This window comes from Moschus berezovskii, chromosome 3, assembly GCF_049115385.1.
Source record: "Moschus berezovskii isolate FMDL1 chromosome 3, NW_MosBer_1.0, whole genome shotgun sequence".
Lineage (NCBI taxonomy): Eukaryota > Metazoa > Chordata > Mammalia > Artiodactyla > Moschidae > Moschus > Moschus berezovskii.
In genome coordinates, this window is record NC_142462.1 from 121881307 (window position 1) to 121898223 (window position 16917).

The window sequence follows — 16917 nt, forward strand, 5'->3', positions numbered from 1 at the left end:
AAATAGTCAAAACCACTTGAATCACATTTGGAGGTTCTAGAGCACTAACTCGTTTTTTAAAAGATTGATGAATGAAGCAGTTAACATATATATTATATATATATGTTTATAAAATCTTGGAGGAAAAAAAGATAAGGTTGGACTATAGTTAGTACACTTCAGCCTTGTAGCTCAAAGTAGGAAGTTGCAAAGGCAGCCCACAATGTGTACAGAACCCTGTATTCTCCTGTCTGTCTGCATAAACAGTCTGTTGGGCCTTGTTCAGCCTCTTATTTCTGCTTTGTGTATACCTTTAGATCCCAGCAGTCTCTAACTGATTTAAAGGGCATTGAGCAATAACAGTGAGTTCTGTTCATTCGCTAGGAATAAAACCATAACCTGCATACAAGGTTTTTTTGATAAATAATATAGACAGCTTGAATTTACTCTCTGGACCTTGTCAATGTGCCAGCTTGTTCTTTTCGGCCAAAAAAGGCTATATAGACCTTGGCTGGAATAGCAAGCACAGATGTTTCTGTACTGATCAAATGAGGCATGTTATGTGCAAAATCTTTAGAGGCTGTTCTTTTTTATTTTCCAAAAGAATCCCCAAGGCTTGAGGAACTTGCAAATACTATTCTCCCTACTCCCAGGGTTTAGGAAACAAAAACCTGTGTCATTAATAAGCAAAAGTAATATGCTCTCTTGAACGTGGAATTGGGAACCTGAAAAATGTTTCTGAGCAGTCAGATCTGTGCTTAAACTTGATTTTGTAATTCTGATAATATATTTGTTTTTAAATTAACATTCTTAAAAAGTTTCTGGTCAATCTTATTTGTTTGGTTGTTGTTGTTTTCTTCTGTATTTTAAAGTAAACCTTTGATAATAAGGTGTTTCACTGTAAATGTTTCCTTACTGGAAATTTACTTAACCCCTGTGGGCCCCCTGTACTTTAAATGGAGAGGAGAGCCCCTGCTTCCTTATCTCATAAAAATGCTGTGAGAGAAAAATGTGAAAACACTCTGAAAGTAAGTGTGCTGATGAAATGAAAGGCACTTATGCTTCTAGGTGATTTCAGGATGTCACCTCCAAAATAAAAATTTTGATTTGTTTTGAAGGGTCAGGAAGGTCCCATGGAGAAGGGCATGGCAACCCACTCCAGTATTCCTGCCTGGAGAATCCCATGGACAGAGGAGCCTGGCAGGCCACAGTCCATGGGGTCGCAAAGAGTCAGACACTACTGAGCGACTATCACTTTCACTTTTCACCACCAAAAATAGTGAATCAAGGTGAGTCTGTCATGGAAAGATTCATACGTTTGGTTTCATTTTGAATTGGTTCTCTGGATGTTATATGTGTTCTTGTTTTTTTAAGGCTGATTTTGTTTTGTTATTATAGTTAACTAGAGATAAATATCGGAGAAGGCACTGGCAAGCCACTCCAGTACTCTTGCCTAGAAAATCCCATGGATGGAGGAGCCTGGTAGGCTGCAGTCCGTGGGGTTGCTAAGGGTCGGACACGACTGAGCGACTTCACTTTCACTTTTCACTTTCCACTTTCACACATTGGAGAAGGAAATGGCAACCCACTCCAGTGTTCTTGCCTGGAGAATCCCAGGGACGGGGGAGCCTGGTGGGCTTCCGTCTATGGGGTCACACAGAGTCGGACACGACTGAAGTGACTTAGCAGCAGCAGCAGTAGCAGCAGAGATTAATATTGGGGCAAAATGTAGTATTTAGCACACCAGCATGATTATTTCCACTTTCTGAGTCAAGCCCTGAAGACGTTTCTCTCCCCCCAACCCCCCCACAAACAGAGCCTGGCATTTCGACATCAGACATTCTGTCTTGGATTAAACAAGAGGAAGAGACCCAGGTTGGTGCCCCGCAGGAGCCCAAGGAGAGTGACATGTGCAAAGGCACCTATGCTGGTGAGTACCGAGCCACCCAGACTCAGAGGATGTCAAGACCACGGAGTAGAAACCGCAGAGGAAGTGGGGTTGTGGAGGCAAGGAAGCGGGTGAGGAATGAGAAAAGTGGGCTGGGGGAGGCTTGCTCAAGTAAGAAATGAAACTGAAATCCAACTAAGATAAATTTTAAGTGAGAAAACACACTCTTAAGTGTGAAGACAAATTAGAATTGTCAGAGGAAGGAAAAGAAGTACACACAGATGAAAAGTATTAGGGTGGAGAAGGGCAGAACACTAGAGGGTCATAGAAAGGAGCGAAGCGGGATGAGGGTAGGGGAGACAAGCCAAGGCACAAACGAGGGTGTTAGTGAGGAGCTCTCCCTAAGAACAAAATCATGACAGGAGGAAACACCTGTCTTCTAAGACACTTAGTACCAGCTGTATTTTGCCATCTGAACAGAAGAGACTCTCAAGGTCAGAGGAGACCCAATGGTTCATGCAACTGAATGCAACCTATTTATCTTTTGTGCTCTGTGCTTAGACCTTGCAAAATAAAAATTAAAAGAGAAAAAGAGTTTCTGCTCTTTCAGAAGTTTTGTTGGAGGGACACATTTCAGTACTAGGCATGCCTATTATTAAACGTCAAGGGTGAGTGGGATGGATGACTTACTTATACACAAGAAATAAGGAGTCTGGAGGACATTCCATCAGTTATCCTTTAGGTATTTAGATAAAGCCTGAGAAGGACGTGAGGCCGGAACTGGCCTTAGAGAACCGGTAGCAAGTGCTTGGGTGTAACCTAGGAAGATGGGAAGGGAGGGGTGCATTCTACAAAAAGAGGGCAGGGTGAGCAAAGATATAGGAGCAGAAATGTATACTGTATTTTGGAAAAGATAAAGGGACAGAGAACTATACTGAGGGGTTTATCTGACAGAGTAAGGAGGAACAGGATTCGATAAATAGATGACTTTAGGCCTGGCCACAGCAGGCAACAGAGAACACCTCAGAGTGTGTGCGCCAGGAACGAAACAGTGAAAGTCGCTGGAAAGACGGATGCCAGGGCCCTTCCTGTCCAAACGGAAGCACCGCAGAGGTTTGGTAACAAACTCTCCGGTGGTGGACCAAGAGTTCTGCAGACACCCTAGTGGTTGTCTCAGCCCTCCGCTGACTTCTTGCTCTGCGCCGGGCAGGGACCCAGGAAAGCTCCGGGGAGCCCAGGAGGTGGCCAGGTGTGACCCTGAGCCCTTTCTTGCAGACGAAGAGCTGGTCATCAAAGCCGAAGGCCTCGCCAGAGCCTCCCTGTGCCCCGAGGTGCCCGTCGCCTTCTCTTCTCCACCAGCAGCCGCAGCTAAGGAGCCGTTCCCGGACGTGGCCTTCAAGAGCCCGCAGTCCGCGTCCCTGACGCCGTTTGGACGTCTAGCCGCCGACCTGGCCGAGGCCTCGGAGGGACAAGTGACCTTCACACAGCTGGGCACCTATCCACTGCCGCCCCCGGCAGGGGAGCCGGTGTTCTCCTGCCACCACTGCGGCAAGAGCCTCAGCCAGGACCTCCTGCTGACCCACCAGTGCGGCCCCCCGGGCGAGCACGCCGCCCCCTGCGCCCAGTGCCCCAAACACTTGCCCCCGCCGGCCGACTGCGGCCCCCCAGCCCCCGCCCGGGAGACGCCCCCCACCTGCCCGCACTGCGCCAGGACCTTCACGCACCCGTCCCGACTCACCTACCACCTTCGGGTCCACAATAGCGCCGAGCGCCCCTTCCCCTGCCCCGACTGCCCCAAGCGCTTCGCCGACCAGGCGCGCCTGGCCAGCCACCGGCGAGCGCACGCCAGCGAGCGGCCCTTTCGCTGCGCGCAGTGCGGCCGCAGCTTCAGCCTGAAGATCAGCCTGCTGCTGCACCAGCGCGGCCACGCGCAGGAGCGGCCCTTCTCCTGCCCGCAGTGCGGCATTGACTTCAACGGCCACTCGGCCCTCATCCGCCACCAGATGATCCACACGGGAGAGCGGCCCTACCCCTGCAGCGACTGCAGCAAGAGCTTCATGCGCAAGGAGCACCTGCTCAACCACCGGCGGCTGCACACGGGCGAGCGGCCCTTCAGCTGCGCGCACTGTGGCAAGAGCTTCATCCGCAAGCACCACCTGATGAAGCACCAGCGCACCCACACGGGCGAGCGGCCCTACCCCTGCGCCCAGTGCGGCCGCAGCTTCCGCTACAAGCAGACGCTCAAGGACCACCTGCGCGCGGGCCGCGGCGGCGGCTGCGGCGGGGACCGGGCCCCCTCCGGACCGCCGCCGGACCCCCCGGGGCCCCTCCTACCCGGGCTGGAAGCCTCGGGCCTGGGCGTCAACCCCGAAGGTCTGGAGGCCAATCAGTGGTATGGGGAAGGCAGTGGGGGCGCTGTTTTGTAAAGCTGTGTCCTTTTAGGGTTGTCAGTGTGGGCAGGGTAGGGGCAAGAGGAAAGCCCCGCCACCCCCCACCCCGTGGTAGGACTGCTTGGCACATCGAGGAATGTGGGGTCCTGAACACTTGACTAGAGCCGTGCTTGAGTTTCGGAACTTCAGAAGAGCACCACGTTGCAAAACCCAGGAAGATCTGGAAGAAAGCCAGCTTCCCCATCTTTTCAAAAAAATTATGAGCTAAGCAGAAGTTAGAATGTCGCAGAGGTTGGAAAGCAAGGTTCAGCCTCTGATGATCCATCGCAGGTTAGTAAGTTGAGAGTGGTTGAGCTCTATGTAGAGTCAGGTGCATGGAAGAGCCTCCAAGCCCTGAAGCCCATTGTGAGGCACAGAATGTTTGCCCGAACCTTCCTCACTTCCTTGGTGGTGTGATGGCTGCTGGAAGCCAGTGCCCAAGCCCTCCCCGCTGCTCCTGCTCCCCTAGCAGAGCTCCAGTGTCCTGCCCTGCCCGAAATGATGACTCAAGACTGCCTTCCTAGGTCTCCCAGAGTAATCCTAATATATTTTGTTCAATATTGAGTGAGCAAAAATCTTGATGTTAAAAGCTTCTTAAGGAGAACAATTCTTTCATTAGCTTAATTTGAAGCATCCAGGCTTTTTACTGCCATTTAAGCTACTAGAAAGCTTTGCCAAGGTCCTGGTTAAAAACTTGGAGGCAGGATATGCAGCCCCAGCTTTAAAAGCTAGAGATCCCAGAGAAATGACAGAACAGTCTAGAGTTTGTGCCTGAACCATGTTCCTGAGAGCCACTTAAAATGTCATGTTCTTGCTTATCATTTCCAAGCCAGTAGGCTGGCTTTTCCATTCCTGGTGTCTGATATTCTGACAATCATCAACGGAAAAGGCTACAGCACCTTCTAGAAGCATTACAGAGTCCTGGAAAGTGCCCATGGCCTCTCAGCTCTTGCTTCCTCAGTAGTGAGATAACAGTTACAATGCAGCTTTCTTGAGCCGGCATTGCCTGCTCAACCCCTCGGTCATGGACAGATTGAGGGGCTTCATAGACCCCCGAGAGCTAGGCACCAGACGGGGCGAGGGCAGCCTCTTCCTACTGGTTTGCTTCTTGGGAACTTTGCCACCATGTGTACCTTTGTAAGGGTCAGTCAGTCACCAGGAAGCACCTGAGCCTGGTCCCATTTCTAAGGGACATTGCAGTCAGGCCACTTTGCTTTTACAGATCTCACATTTTCATCTGCAGTGTGAGGCTGGTGAAGGGAAAAAAGTGAACCTTTAGGATTAAAAATTATATATATTGTGGTACATTCCTTCTCCTGCCAAAATCCTGTCTCTATCTCTGGTTGTTATCCAAGGAAAGCAAAATAAGAAAGCAAAATCAAGGCAGAGATGTTCTTGCTGAAACTTGACTGAAATCAGTTTTGATTTGTCGTTGACTCTCGGTTGGAGACTGGGATAGAAGACAAGAGTGCAGAAGCCCCAAGTCCTGGGCAGAAAAGTTGTTTGTGCCTCTGGTGCTCTCCTGTTTCCCTGGGACCTCCCTGTGGTGACTGGGACAAGGTCTGGGAGTATTTAGGCAAGACACTCTCTTGACGGAATGATAAGGGAAGGACCTGTTTTCCCCATCACCCAGCCCACTCTTCACCCTGCCTAGTTATGTGTGATTGCACTAGGAAAAAGTATCAGCTCAGCCAGCTTTGCTCCCAGGAGGGCTTTGTCTGAACATGCTGCTCTCTAGGATAATCACATGTATAAAATATCAGCTCTGTGACATTCACAACACCAGGCATCACAGGAGCCCTAAGAAATGTGTGTGAGACCTAGTCCCCTGTCATAACTTACAGTCTGAAGCAAGGGTATGGAACACACCGAGAGAGATGATGAACAGAACCTTCACATACCGGAATGAAGAGTTTTCTAGGTAGAATCTGGATCCACTACCATGGAAACTGGGGAGTCCTGGGGGTCTCAGAGCCCAAGTTCCAGCTTCACAGGTAACCACCTCCCCTCCAGGAACCCAAGACTGAGGTCCAGCTCTGGTTTGCATGTCCCTAATGAAAAGGAAGAAGAGTCACAGTACTGTCCCCTTGTGGTGAGCTCCCTTCTGAAGAAACGGACTTGCACGTTCTCCAGGGTTGGCCAGAGAAGGCACCCCTCCCTGCAGTGGGGGCAGTGATGGACGAAATGACCTGGAGAATCCTCTTTTACTCAAAGGTTTCCTGAGGACACAGAGTTTATTAATTAAAGAGACCTGGGGATTGAAATGCTGCAGAGAGGTCCCACAGTCCCTGTTGCAAGGAACTCTAGCCAGACAGGACCCACAGTTTGGCAAGAAGTGAAGAGTTCACATACCCATGAGGCAAGAGCCATGAAGCCGAGTGAAAGGGAATGGCAGGGTCAAGCCAGAAAGATAAAAGTGGAAGTTATCCAATTGTCAACCGTCAAACAGACCAGGGGTGCAGCCACTGTACCTTCTGATCTCCTTTCCCTCCCACAGTCTTCTCACCACGTAGAAATCCAGGCCGGGTCTAAATTAGAATTTATTTGCTTGAGATGCAAAAGTGGATAAGTGAAAAAAAAAAAAAAAGACCATTGGGAAAGATAAGTCCAACAGAGAGGTTCCAGTGTGTGGAGAAACTTCGCTCATCAGGGGCTTCTGAGACAAACCATACCCTTAACAGTATCTGAGGATTGGTCGCCACAACTGGACTCAGTTGGAAGGAGGAAAACTGAGAGGCGAGTGCTCCATTAGTCTGCCCTCTGGCCGGGAAGTGTGTACTGTCACACGTCAACAGGCACCATCTCCGCGGAGTGGATCCAGCTGTTGACTGTAACCAGGTTCACGCTGTGCGTCCTTACTAGGTTTTTCCTTATCACTGTGAGATGAACCTGGTTCTACCGCCGATGTGAACCTCAGTGGAGTTGACCGTCTGGAAAGTGAAAGAAGATGACTGATCTTTGGAGCTGGGTGTTCGTTACTAGAACGCCCTGGCCGGGGTCTGGCTGCTTTACAGAGCTTCCCTCACCATTAACAATAGCCTGCAGACTTCCCGTTGGGGGGACTCCGCTGGGCTTCTTTCTGGAGCATTTTTAAATACTTGGGTATCCATGGCTATCTCAGCCAGAACCAGACTCTAGAGCTTACCCGGGAGTAATAAATGTTTACTGTCTCAGTCTTAGAAAGTCTGGTTGATAAGAGAGAACCCGAGTCCCTTTATTTGTTCATTCCAGATGGGATGGAGAACCCACATTTCCGCTCACGTCCTCTGGAGGAGCAGAACACACTGTCTTCCCGCCCCCGCCCCCAACCCACACTGTAGCTTCTTAGACAGTAAAAAGCATCCTCAGCTGCCTGAGGACCACTGAGAAGCAGAGAGGCAAAGTAAGACTCTCCCAGAATGTTCTCACAGGCCAGGAACTCTGTTACCATCAGCGCAGTGTTCTCTGCTCTTGGTGGAAACCTTTGACCCTGCTCTCTCCACCCTGCAAAGGAAGCAGTCTTCTCACAGGGTATTACACAGAGGACATTCTTTGACTCGGGAAGTATCAGACTCTTGGAAGCGGAAGAGCCTCCGGTTGGGGCACGTGGGCGGGAGATGGGGCGGGGAGTGCTCGGGCCTCACAAGGACACGACTGGTGGGTTAGTGCAGCTTTGTGGCGTAGGGCATGGGTTCAGCCCGGACCTAGCGAGTCCTGACGTCGTAAGAAGTGACATAACAATTTAATCATCATGACATCGTAAGAAGTGACATAACAATTTAATCCTCATGAGTCTGGTTTTCGTATCTGTAACATAGAACGATGCTAGGTCTTGGATGTGTCAGGGTTTGGGGGGAACCTGTGAAACTGCTTGGCACAGAGCCTGGCACACAGAGGTGTCAGATTGGCAGCAGTCAGGAAAGGTGCAGGCCAACCAGAGGGAACTGAGACCGTGCTGCGGGAGCGCGTGACCACGTGATGACTTAGCTCCTGCCTCTCGTCTGTTGCTTCCGTTCAGCCTGTTCTTTTAACTTTTCTGTATCTCCCGGCTCCCTTAAGTTTGTGTGTGCCATGACACCAGCTGGTTCAGATTCTGAGGTGTGGCATCTGGCCCTTCTCCTCTTCCTATGTATGTGTGTGTGTGTGTGTGTGTGTGTGTGTGTGTGTGCGCGCACACTCAGCTGTGTCTGACTCTGCAACCCCATGGACTATAGCCCACCAGGCTGCTCTGTCCGTGGGGTTTTCCAGGCAAGAATATTGGAGCGGGTTGCCATTTCCTACTCCAGGTGATCTTCTCAACCCGAGGGGTCGAACCCCCATCTCTTGCATCTCCTGCCTCGGCAGGCGGATTCTTTACCACTGCCCCGGGGGCTTCCCTTCCTCTTTCTATACCAGGCCACGGAACTCTCCACCCGCCCTTGGACTGGCTGCCCTTGGGTCAGGTGCTCATCTTGGCTCAGTCAGCCATGTCGGGAGGGAGGGTCCTAGGTCCCTCCCCGGGATCTGGGCTGGTAGACTCTGGGGAATGGGCAGACGGTGGGGCATTTCTAGTACTGCCCGGAGAGGAAAGACTCTGCTTCCCCTGTGTAGGGCTTCCCTGAAAGACTTCTGCTCCGGCAGCACAGCACAGACCAGAGCTCATGGCCGGTACAGAAAGGACCTGGAGGATGCTGTTGCTGTATCTTGCCAAAGAAGTAGTTTGTTACTTTCTGGGGTGTTATTCCGCCTTTCCAGCCAGGCTCCACTTCCTTTTCAAATAGGTGACTCAGGCCATAATTCTATCTCTACACACATCCACAATGACTTTTGTCACATTGCCTCTTGAAAACAAAAAATTACTCCACCCCTTAGGACCAACCCCCACTAAAGAATGCAGAGAGATACAGTCAAATCAGAGAGGACTCAAAAGCACCGTAGTCAAATCAGAGAGGACTCAAAAGCACCGTCCGGCAATGTCCATAAAATTGCCAGGTTACATTTCAAATAAACTATCAGATAAAACCTCATTGGTCTACGTGGCTTTGTGTCTGCTATTAGCAAAGTCAGCATTTACTGAGAAATCCTGCAGCTGATCTAAAAATGAAGCTGCCCAAAAACTGAGGCCACGTCTTGTGTGTCCCTCCTGGTGCTGCATGCTGTCAGGAACGTGGATCCTTGATGGATTAATATGCCTGTGCAGTGGGAAGACCATCTGTTGTTATTTAGTCGCTCAGTCATGTCCGATTCTACGCAGCCTCATGAACTGTAGCCCTCCAGGCTTCTCTGTCCATGGGATTCTCCGGGCAAGGATATTGGAGTGGGCTGCCATTCCCTTTTCCAGGGGAACTTCACGTCTCCTGCATTGGCAGACAGATTCTTTACCACTGAGTCACCCAGGAAGCTCCAAAGACCACCTGAGTAGGGATTCTGGTTGAGATTAACATTCTCTACCTACTTGGTACAATGCAAGCCACTTCGATTGTGTAGATTAAACTATCTTAATTCTAACGGGCAGATTGAACAAGGTGGTAATATAAGGTCCCTTCCTTATATTACAATCATAGAATTTAAGGTTTTACTAACTAGGACTGTTTTCCTTGCCTGGTTTCTCCCCAAACTCTGCCCTATCGAGTGATACACACAGCAGAATGAACACCTTGGAGAGGTATGCATTATTAGAGATTAAAGTGTCTCATTCTAACCATAGTATGATTATTCCAAAGCCACACAGACTGACAAAATTCTAGCAAAACTATAAAAATTCATTTTAAATACACAGTATGTATTTGCATTTTTAAGCATAGGAAAACAAAATGATTGTTCTAGGGTGCTGGGGTCATTCAGTGGTTACTTTTTCCTGTAAATTTTGTGTCATAAGAAACATTTTGTATATAGCATTTCTAAAGTTTTTGTAAGAATAAGGATTATGCAAATGAATGAGGTCCTGGAAGCAAGTCAGGGAGGCCAGAGTTTTAATCTTGGTTTGGTTTTCTCATTTGTAGTATGAGGATAGTACGTGCTTTACCAAGTTAACCCAAGGTGTTGTGAGGCTCAAATGAAGGATGGTCTTAAAAAGTGCTTTGAAACATACTTCAGGCCTAAAGAGGAAGTGTCCATGTAGGAAGTACAGGAGAATTACTTGTTGATCAGTCAAACAGTTTCCTGGGTGTTCCTTAAATGATGCTTCTCTTCATTCAAGAATGGGCAGTGGTTGTTGCTTCACTTCTAGTTTGCTTGCCTTTGCTGGGGGGAAGCTAGCCTGAGGCCGCAATTTGGGAAGCAGCGAGAGAGCAGAAGAACTTGTGGGCAGAGGCTGAAAACAAAGTTTGGTGCAGAAAACTTTATAACGTGGCCCATGTAATGTGTTGACTTCTACCGGCAACTCAGGCAAGAAAACCAGTTTTATGTATATGTGGAATGATAAAATTGGAAAGGCAGGCACATTACTGGAGTGTGTGTGTGTGTGTGTGTGCGTGCTAAGTCATTTCAGTCATGTTCAACTCTTTGCGACCCTATGGACTGTAGCCCACCAGGCTCCTCTATCCATGGGGTTCTCTAGGCAAGAATACTGTAGTGGGTCGCCATGCCCTCCTCCAGGGGATCTTCCCAACCCAGGGATCGAACCCACATCTCTTACATCTTCTGCATTGGTGAGCGGGTTCTTTACCACTTGTGCCATCTGGAAGTGGTTAAACAGAATTCAAAACTAAGGATGTATGTGAAGCTATGTCATCAAACCAGCTGTTGGCTTTCCAATTATAGTTTTTTAAAAAAGGGAAAAAAATGTAAGAAAAATAATATCTGCAAGCCAACCTCAAAGAGTAAACAGCAGGACAAAAACAAGAATAGTTATGTCAATAATATTTTATTAGTAGTAAGTGATAATTCAGGATGCTTATGTCCCCAGGGAGATCTTGTGCAGCTGAGACAAGGATATGAGGACCAGCAGAGAGCTTTCTTTTTATGCTGCTTTGTTCTTGGAAGAATATTAGAATAACATGGGGAACTAAAAAAATATATGTCGAGGCTGGGATTGCAGTAGGGGGGCCTGGATGTTTTGTTTTTAAAGTTTCCCCAAGTGATTCTACATCTTCCCAGATGGCTCCGTGGCAAAGAATCTGTCTGTCAATGCAGGAGACTCAGGAGGTGTGGATTCGATCCTTGGGTCAGAAAGATCCCCTGGAGGAGGAAATGGCAACCCACTTCAGTATCATTGCCTGGGAAATCCCATGCACGGAGGAGCCTCATGCATGGACTACAGTCCATAGGGTCTCAGAGTCAGACACAACTGAGCGACTGAGCATGCCCACAGGTAAAGTAATTCTATGTTGCCTGCAAGTTTAGAAGATCATAGAAAGGAAAAGTGAATGACGGGAGTGGAAATGACCAATGGGTCTGCTTTCCTAAAACAGGGAGCTGTAGACTGAAGGTGAATAAAGAATCTGTGAATCCACAATAGAAAGTCATGATTTGATTCTAAAGGCAGGACTCAGAGGGAAACAAGGCTATGGGAAAGGTTGTTGGAAAAGTGCTGACGGATCGCTGTGCCCACTGCAGGCTCTGTCCAGAGACCTGGTATCAAAAACACGGACAGGAGGCTGGACGGGCACAGATGGGGACGGCGCCAGCATCTGCATCATGGTCCTCCCTTACCTCCTTCAAGGTGAGGCCAGCACCTCTGAGTGAGAGAACTTTGCTAAAGAACCAAAAGGGACTGGGGGTGATGTTATTACCAGCTCAGACTTAACAATAATACACGTTTTAATACCTTCAGTTCAGTTCAGTTCAGTTCAGTTCAGTCGCTCAGTCGTGTCCGACTCTCCGCGACCCCATGAATCACAGCACGCCAGGCCTCCCTGTCCATCACCAACTCCCGGAGCTCACTCAAACTCATGTCCACAGAGTCGGTGATGCCATCCAGCCATCTCATTCTCCGTCGTCCCCTTCTCCTCCCGCCCCCAACCTTTCCCAGCATCAGAGTCTTTTCCAGTGAGTCAACTCGTCGCATGAGGTGGCCAAAGTATTGCAGTTTCAGCTTTAGCATAAGTCCCTCCAATGAACATCCAGGATTGATCTCCTCTAGAATGGACTGGTTGGATCTCCTTGCAGTATAAGGGACTCTCAAGAGTCTTCTCCAACACCACAGTTCAAAAGCATCGATTCTTTGGCGGTCAGCCTTCTTCACAGTCCAACTCTCACATCCATACATGACCACGGGAAAAACCATTGCCTTGACTAGACGGACCTTGGTTGGCAAAGTAATGTCTCTGCTTTTTAATATATTATCAAGGTTGGTCATAACTTTCCTTCCAAGGAGCAAGCGTCTTTTAATTTCATGGCTGCAATCAGCATCTGCAGTGATTTTGGAGCCCAAAAAAATAAAGTCTGACACTGTTTCCACTGTTTTTCCATCTATTTCCCATGAAGTGATGGGACCAGATGCCATGATCTTTGTTTTCTGAATGTTGAGCTTCAAGCCAACCTTTTCACTCTCCTCTTTCACTTTCATCAAGAGGCTTTTGAGTTCCTCTTCACTTTCTGCCATAAGGGTAGTGTCATCTGCATATCTGAGGTTATTGATATTTCTCCCGGAAATCTTGATTCCAGCTTGTGCTTCTTCCAGCCCAGCGTTCCTCATGATGTACTCTGCATATAAGTTAAATAAGCAAGGTGACAATATACAACCTTGACGTACACCTTTTCCTATTTGGAACCAGTCTGTTGTTCCATGTCCAGTTCTAACAGTTGCTTCCTGACCTGCATACAGGTTTCTCAAGAGGCTTACTTGTTGCATTTAGAAAGTATTAGTTGCTCAGCCATGTCCAACTCTTTGTGAGCCTATGGACTGTAGCCTGCCAGGCTCCTCTGTCTATGGGATTCTCCAGGCAAGAATACTGGAGTGGATTGCCATTCCCTTCTTCAGGGGATCTTCCCTACCCAAGGATCAAACCTGTGTCTCCCACATTGCAGGCAGATTCTTTACTATCTGAGCCACCAGGGAAGCCCATTTAGAAAAACTGGTATTAATCTGGATGAACACTAGACTTCACTTTAAATGAATTCTGGCCATTTAAAATAATCCACACTTCTGTGTTGAAGGGTTGCCCGCTGGGAAGATTCAAGGGAACATAGTGCAGCCATCGCCAGCCTGAAGCACGTCTTCTGCATCGAGGGTTTCTGCGCCCTGGTGCCTGTGCGTTAGGGCTGTTGAGCAGTCGACCCAGTCACCAAGCAGTCACATACTGAGGAGTCAGTATGAACTGAACAGAAGCTAGGGAACTCCACTCATCTCCTGTGTCAAGGCTCACAAAGAAAGTGATGGAATGCCTATTTCCAGTAGGCTGGAAATGGACTCAGGAGGGAAGAAGTCGTATTTTCTCCAAACTTGGCATAGGTATAAAACAGAACGTTACTGAGAAAGAGAGGGAGAGAGAGAAAAACGTGTGTGTGTGTGTATGTGTGTTTGGGCACATTCTAAAGTTTGAATTAAAATGTTGGCAGAAGGTGGATCTGAAAAAGGCAGGGACACTGAAAACTCATTAGCAAGAGCAAATGGACCTTAAAACTGTAAAATACAACATATTTGACTGGGATCCATATTAACACCTTCTGCCTCTTCTAAGTAGTCTAGAGCTTCATCATCTTACCCCAGCAACCCTCCCCTTCATATAGTCTTGCCTCTGATTTTTAGTTATACTTATGTCAATGGCTTTGAAATCTAAGGTGTTCTCCTTCCTTGGAGGTTGGCCTAAAGTGTCTAAAAGTGCAGAGAGGAAGTTGTAACCATGGAAACATCAGTGGGAGAGGGGAACTTGAGGATTACGCTGTAGTCCTTAAGCCTGCTTGTTAAATTAAGCAAGGAGCGACACTGAGCTAAAAGGGCAAATCTGGTTGCCCTCTTCACTTAGCTAAGAGGGAAGCTAAAGGTTTTCTTCCTCAAAGCTTGTGGTTGTTGAAAGGACGCAGAGTATACAGGAAGCACCAAGAGTTGGAGTGGTAGACACATGTATTAAGGTTCTCTAGAGAGACAGAACCCACAGGATATAGAGAGATATTTAAGGGGAGATTTATCATAGGAATTAACTTACACAATTATGGAGGCTAAGAAGTCCCATCACCTGCCATCTGCAAACTGGAAAACCAGGAAAGCGGTGGTGTCCATTCATTCTGAGTTCAAAGTCCCAAGAACCAGGAGCGCCAGTTTTCAGGGGCAGAAGGAGGTGGCTGTCCTAGTGCCAGGAAAGAGCAAATTTGCCCTCCTTTTGCCCTTCTGTTCTCTTCAGGCCCTCAATGGATTGGATGGTGTCCATTCACATTGGTGAGGACAACTTTGATCAGTCTCGGATTCAATGCTAATTTCTTCCAGAAATTAGACCCACAGACCCACCCAGAAATAACGTTTTACCAGCTACCTGGTCAATCCTTGGTTCAGTCAAGCTGACACATAAAATCAGCCATCACGACACACAGATATTCTGGCATTTTTGAATTCCCTCTCCTTTGTCCTCTCTGATATCCTTTAGATCAGCACGTTATCACTTCCAATACCCGGTCCAGAGCACTCTCTAATTCCTGGGTGACGAGATGAAAGCAGCCGCTTGAGAGACTGAAGTCCCAGCCCCGGGTCCTCCCCCTTCAAATGTTTATTAACAGTGACACTTGACATCTATAATCCACTCCATCCAGTTGCTCATTCTGCTCCTCGGTAAGTTCGATAACTGCCTCGCAGTTACTCAGTGAGTCACAGAGACGAGTCTGAGGACTGGACACCTCTCCCAGCGAGGCTCTCTCCCACCCACGCTGGGTGGGATCTCTCGGCCCCGTCAGCCTTTTGGTCACTGGAGTCCATGGATCCATGACCTGTGTTGCTATAACAGCCCTCTCCTCCTGCCCGTCTTGTTTTCCCTCCAACCCCCCACCCCACCATTCACCACCCATATGCTGTATCCACCACTGGCTTTTGTGATCTGTGGTTGCTAGGGTTGGCAGCTATAAAAAGCCCGTGCATTTAAATTCTGTTTGAGTTGAGTAGCTTTGCTCATATCTCATGACAGTGAACTGAACTCTGGCTGCCAGGGGTGAAAGGGTGATGGCTGGCTGCAATGTGAAAAATTCACCCTCCGTGAAGGAGAAACGTAAAGTGGATGTACCATATGGTACCTTATCGTGTAAAAAGAGAAGCAGTTATTACAATTAGTTTAATGCTTAGGAAGGGAAGTAATTTTACCTACTTAATACTGGAAAGACAGCTTAAACCCTTGGGACTAACCTAGCCTCTCTTCCACCTCTAGGAACAAGGGAAGATGCTGATGATGTATATAATCAGAATATATGCTCTGAAATGTGTCTCACAGGCGGAAATGAATTCACCTGGAGCTCTTTAGACTCTACTTGTCTGGTTCCCCTAAAAATAGTGACATGATATTTCCAATCAGGGGGCAGCCCATGGCCAGGGAACAGAGGGAAAGCAATCACTGACTTCTGGGAACATAGCCTTTGCTAACCTGTCAGCTCCTTGAGATAATAGCAAGTCTGTGAGATGCTCAGTCTGTATCCTGGAAGCATGCGCAACAGAGAAAGTACTTGATAACTGTCCTTCTTAATATGGTGCTCTAAGCACATGCCTCCCCCGGGCCAATAATGCCCTTTACCTAAGTGCAGTGGAAGAAAAGAGCACTAGTCTGTGGTGGTTCTCTGGCAGGTCTGCCTCTACATAGGGCAACAGTGAGCCTTGGAGATCTCTGTCTTAACAAGACAGGGACCAGTCATTTAGGAAAACAGTGTAGACACTATTTTGAGGATAATTGCAAGGACTTACCTTTTAGAAGTAAATACCTTTGTTGAGTGCCTATAAGCACTGTTGTCATCTCATTTGATTTTACAACCATGGAATGGCTCATTAGTTTCTTCATTTATATACCAGGAGACCAAGTGAAGCTGAGAGGTGAAATTGCTCAGTTACAGCTAGTGAGTGGTGATTTTGGAATTTAAACTCAGGTATGTGTGCATGCTAAGTCGCTTCAGTCATGTTTGACTCTTTGTGACCTCATGGACTGCAGCCCACCAGGCTCCTCTGTCCATGGAATCCTCCAGCCAACAACTCTGGAGTGGGTAATTGTTCCCTTCTCCAAGGGATCTTCCCGACCCAGGGATCCAACCCAGGTCTCCTGTGTTGCAGGCGGATTCTTTACCATCTGAGCCACCAGGGAAGCCCTGACACGTAGTAGGTGCTCAGTAAATAGTTGCGGAATGAGTGAGTTTCCCCATCCCACTCCTCCAGCCGATCTTATCCTCTTCCCGCATCCTCCTCTGACTTGGCCTGGTGTTCCAAACTGCCGTTGACCTGCATTTAAAGGTGCCGGATGAGGCTGCTGTTAAAACCCAGGGCTCCTTTCCTGGCTGGAAGGGTCTGGCCCTCTTCTAACCCAACCCAGGTCACTTCTCTGTCATCCAGGCAAAGGCCTGGAGTTGATCCAGGTAAATCTGGATCGAGAAGAGGGACAGTGGGGAGGTGAAGCCCGCACAGGAGTGAGGCAAGAGGCAAGGCCAGAACAAAGGTGGCTGAAGACAACTGCAACATTTTTCAGGAGGGTCAGGTCCTTGGGGATGCCCAATAGATACTAACCGAACGGACAGAAATCCCGCCCCGGGCTCGGGACCCTG

The 16917-nt window shown here is 48.3% G+C and overlaps 1 protein-coding gene across 1 annotated transcript in view; it reads left to right on the forward strand.

Moving 5' to 3' along the window:
• Positions 1 to 11319, forward strand: part of ZNF398 (zinc finger protein 398) — a 30246-nt gene extending 18927 nt beyond the window's left edge. The window contains exons 5-6 of the mRNA XM_055421460.2: positions 1796 to 1909; positions 3143 to 11319. Of these exons, the coding sequence (XP_055277435.2) occupies positions 1796 to 1909; positions 3143 to 4293 (1265 nt within the window). The 3' untranslated portion in view covers positions 4294 to 11319. The remainder of the gene's footprint in view (positions 1 to 1795; positions 1910 to 3142) is intronic.
• Positions 11320 to 16917: the final 5598 nt, after the last annotated feature.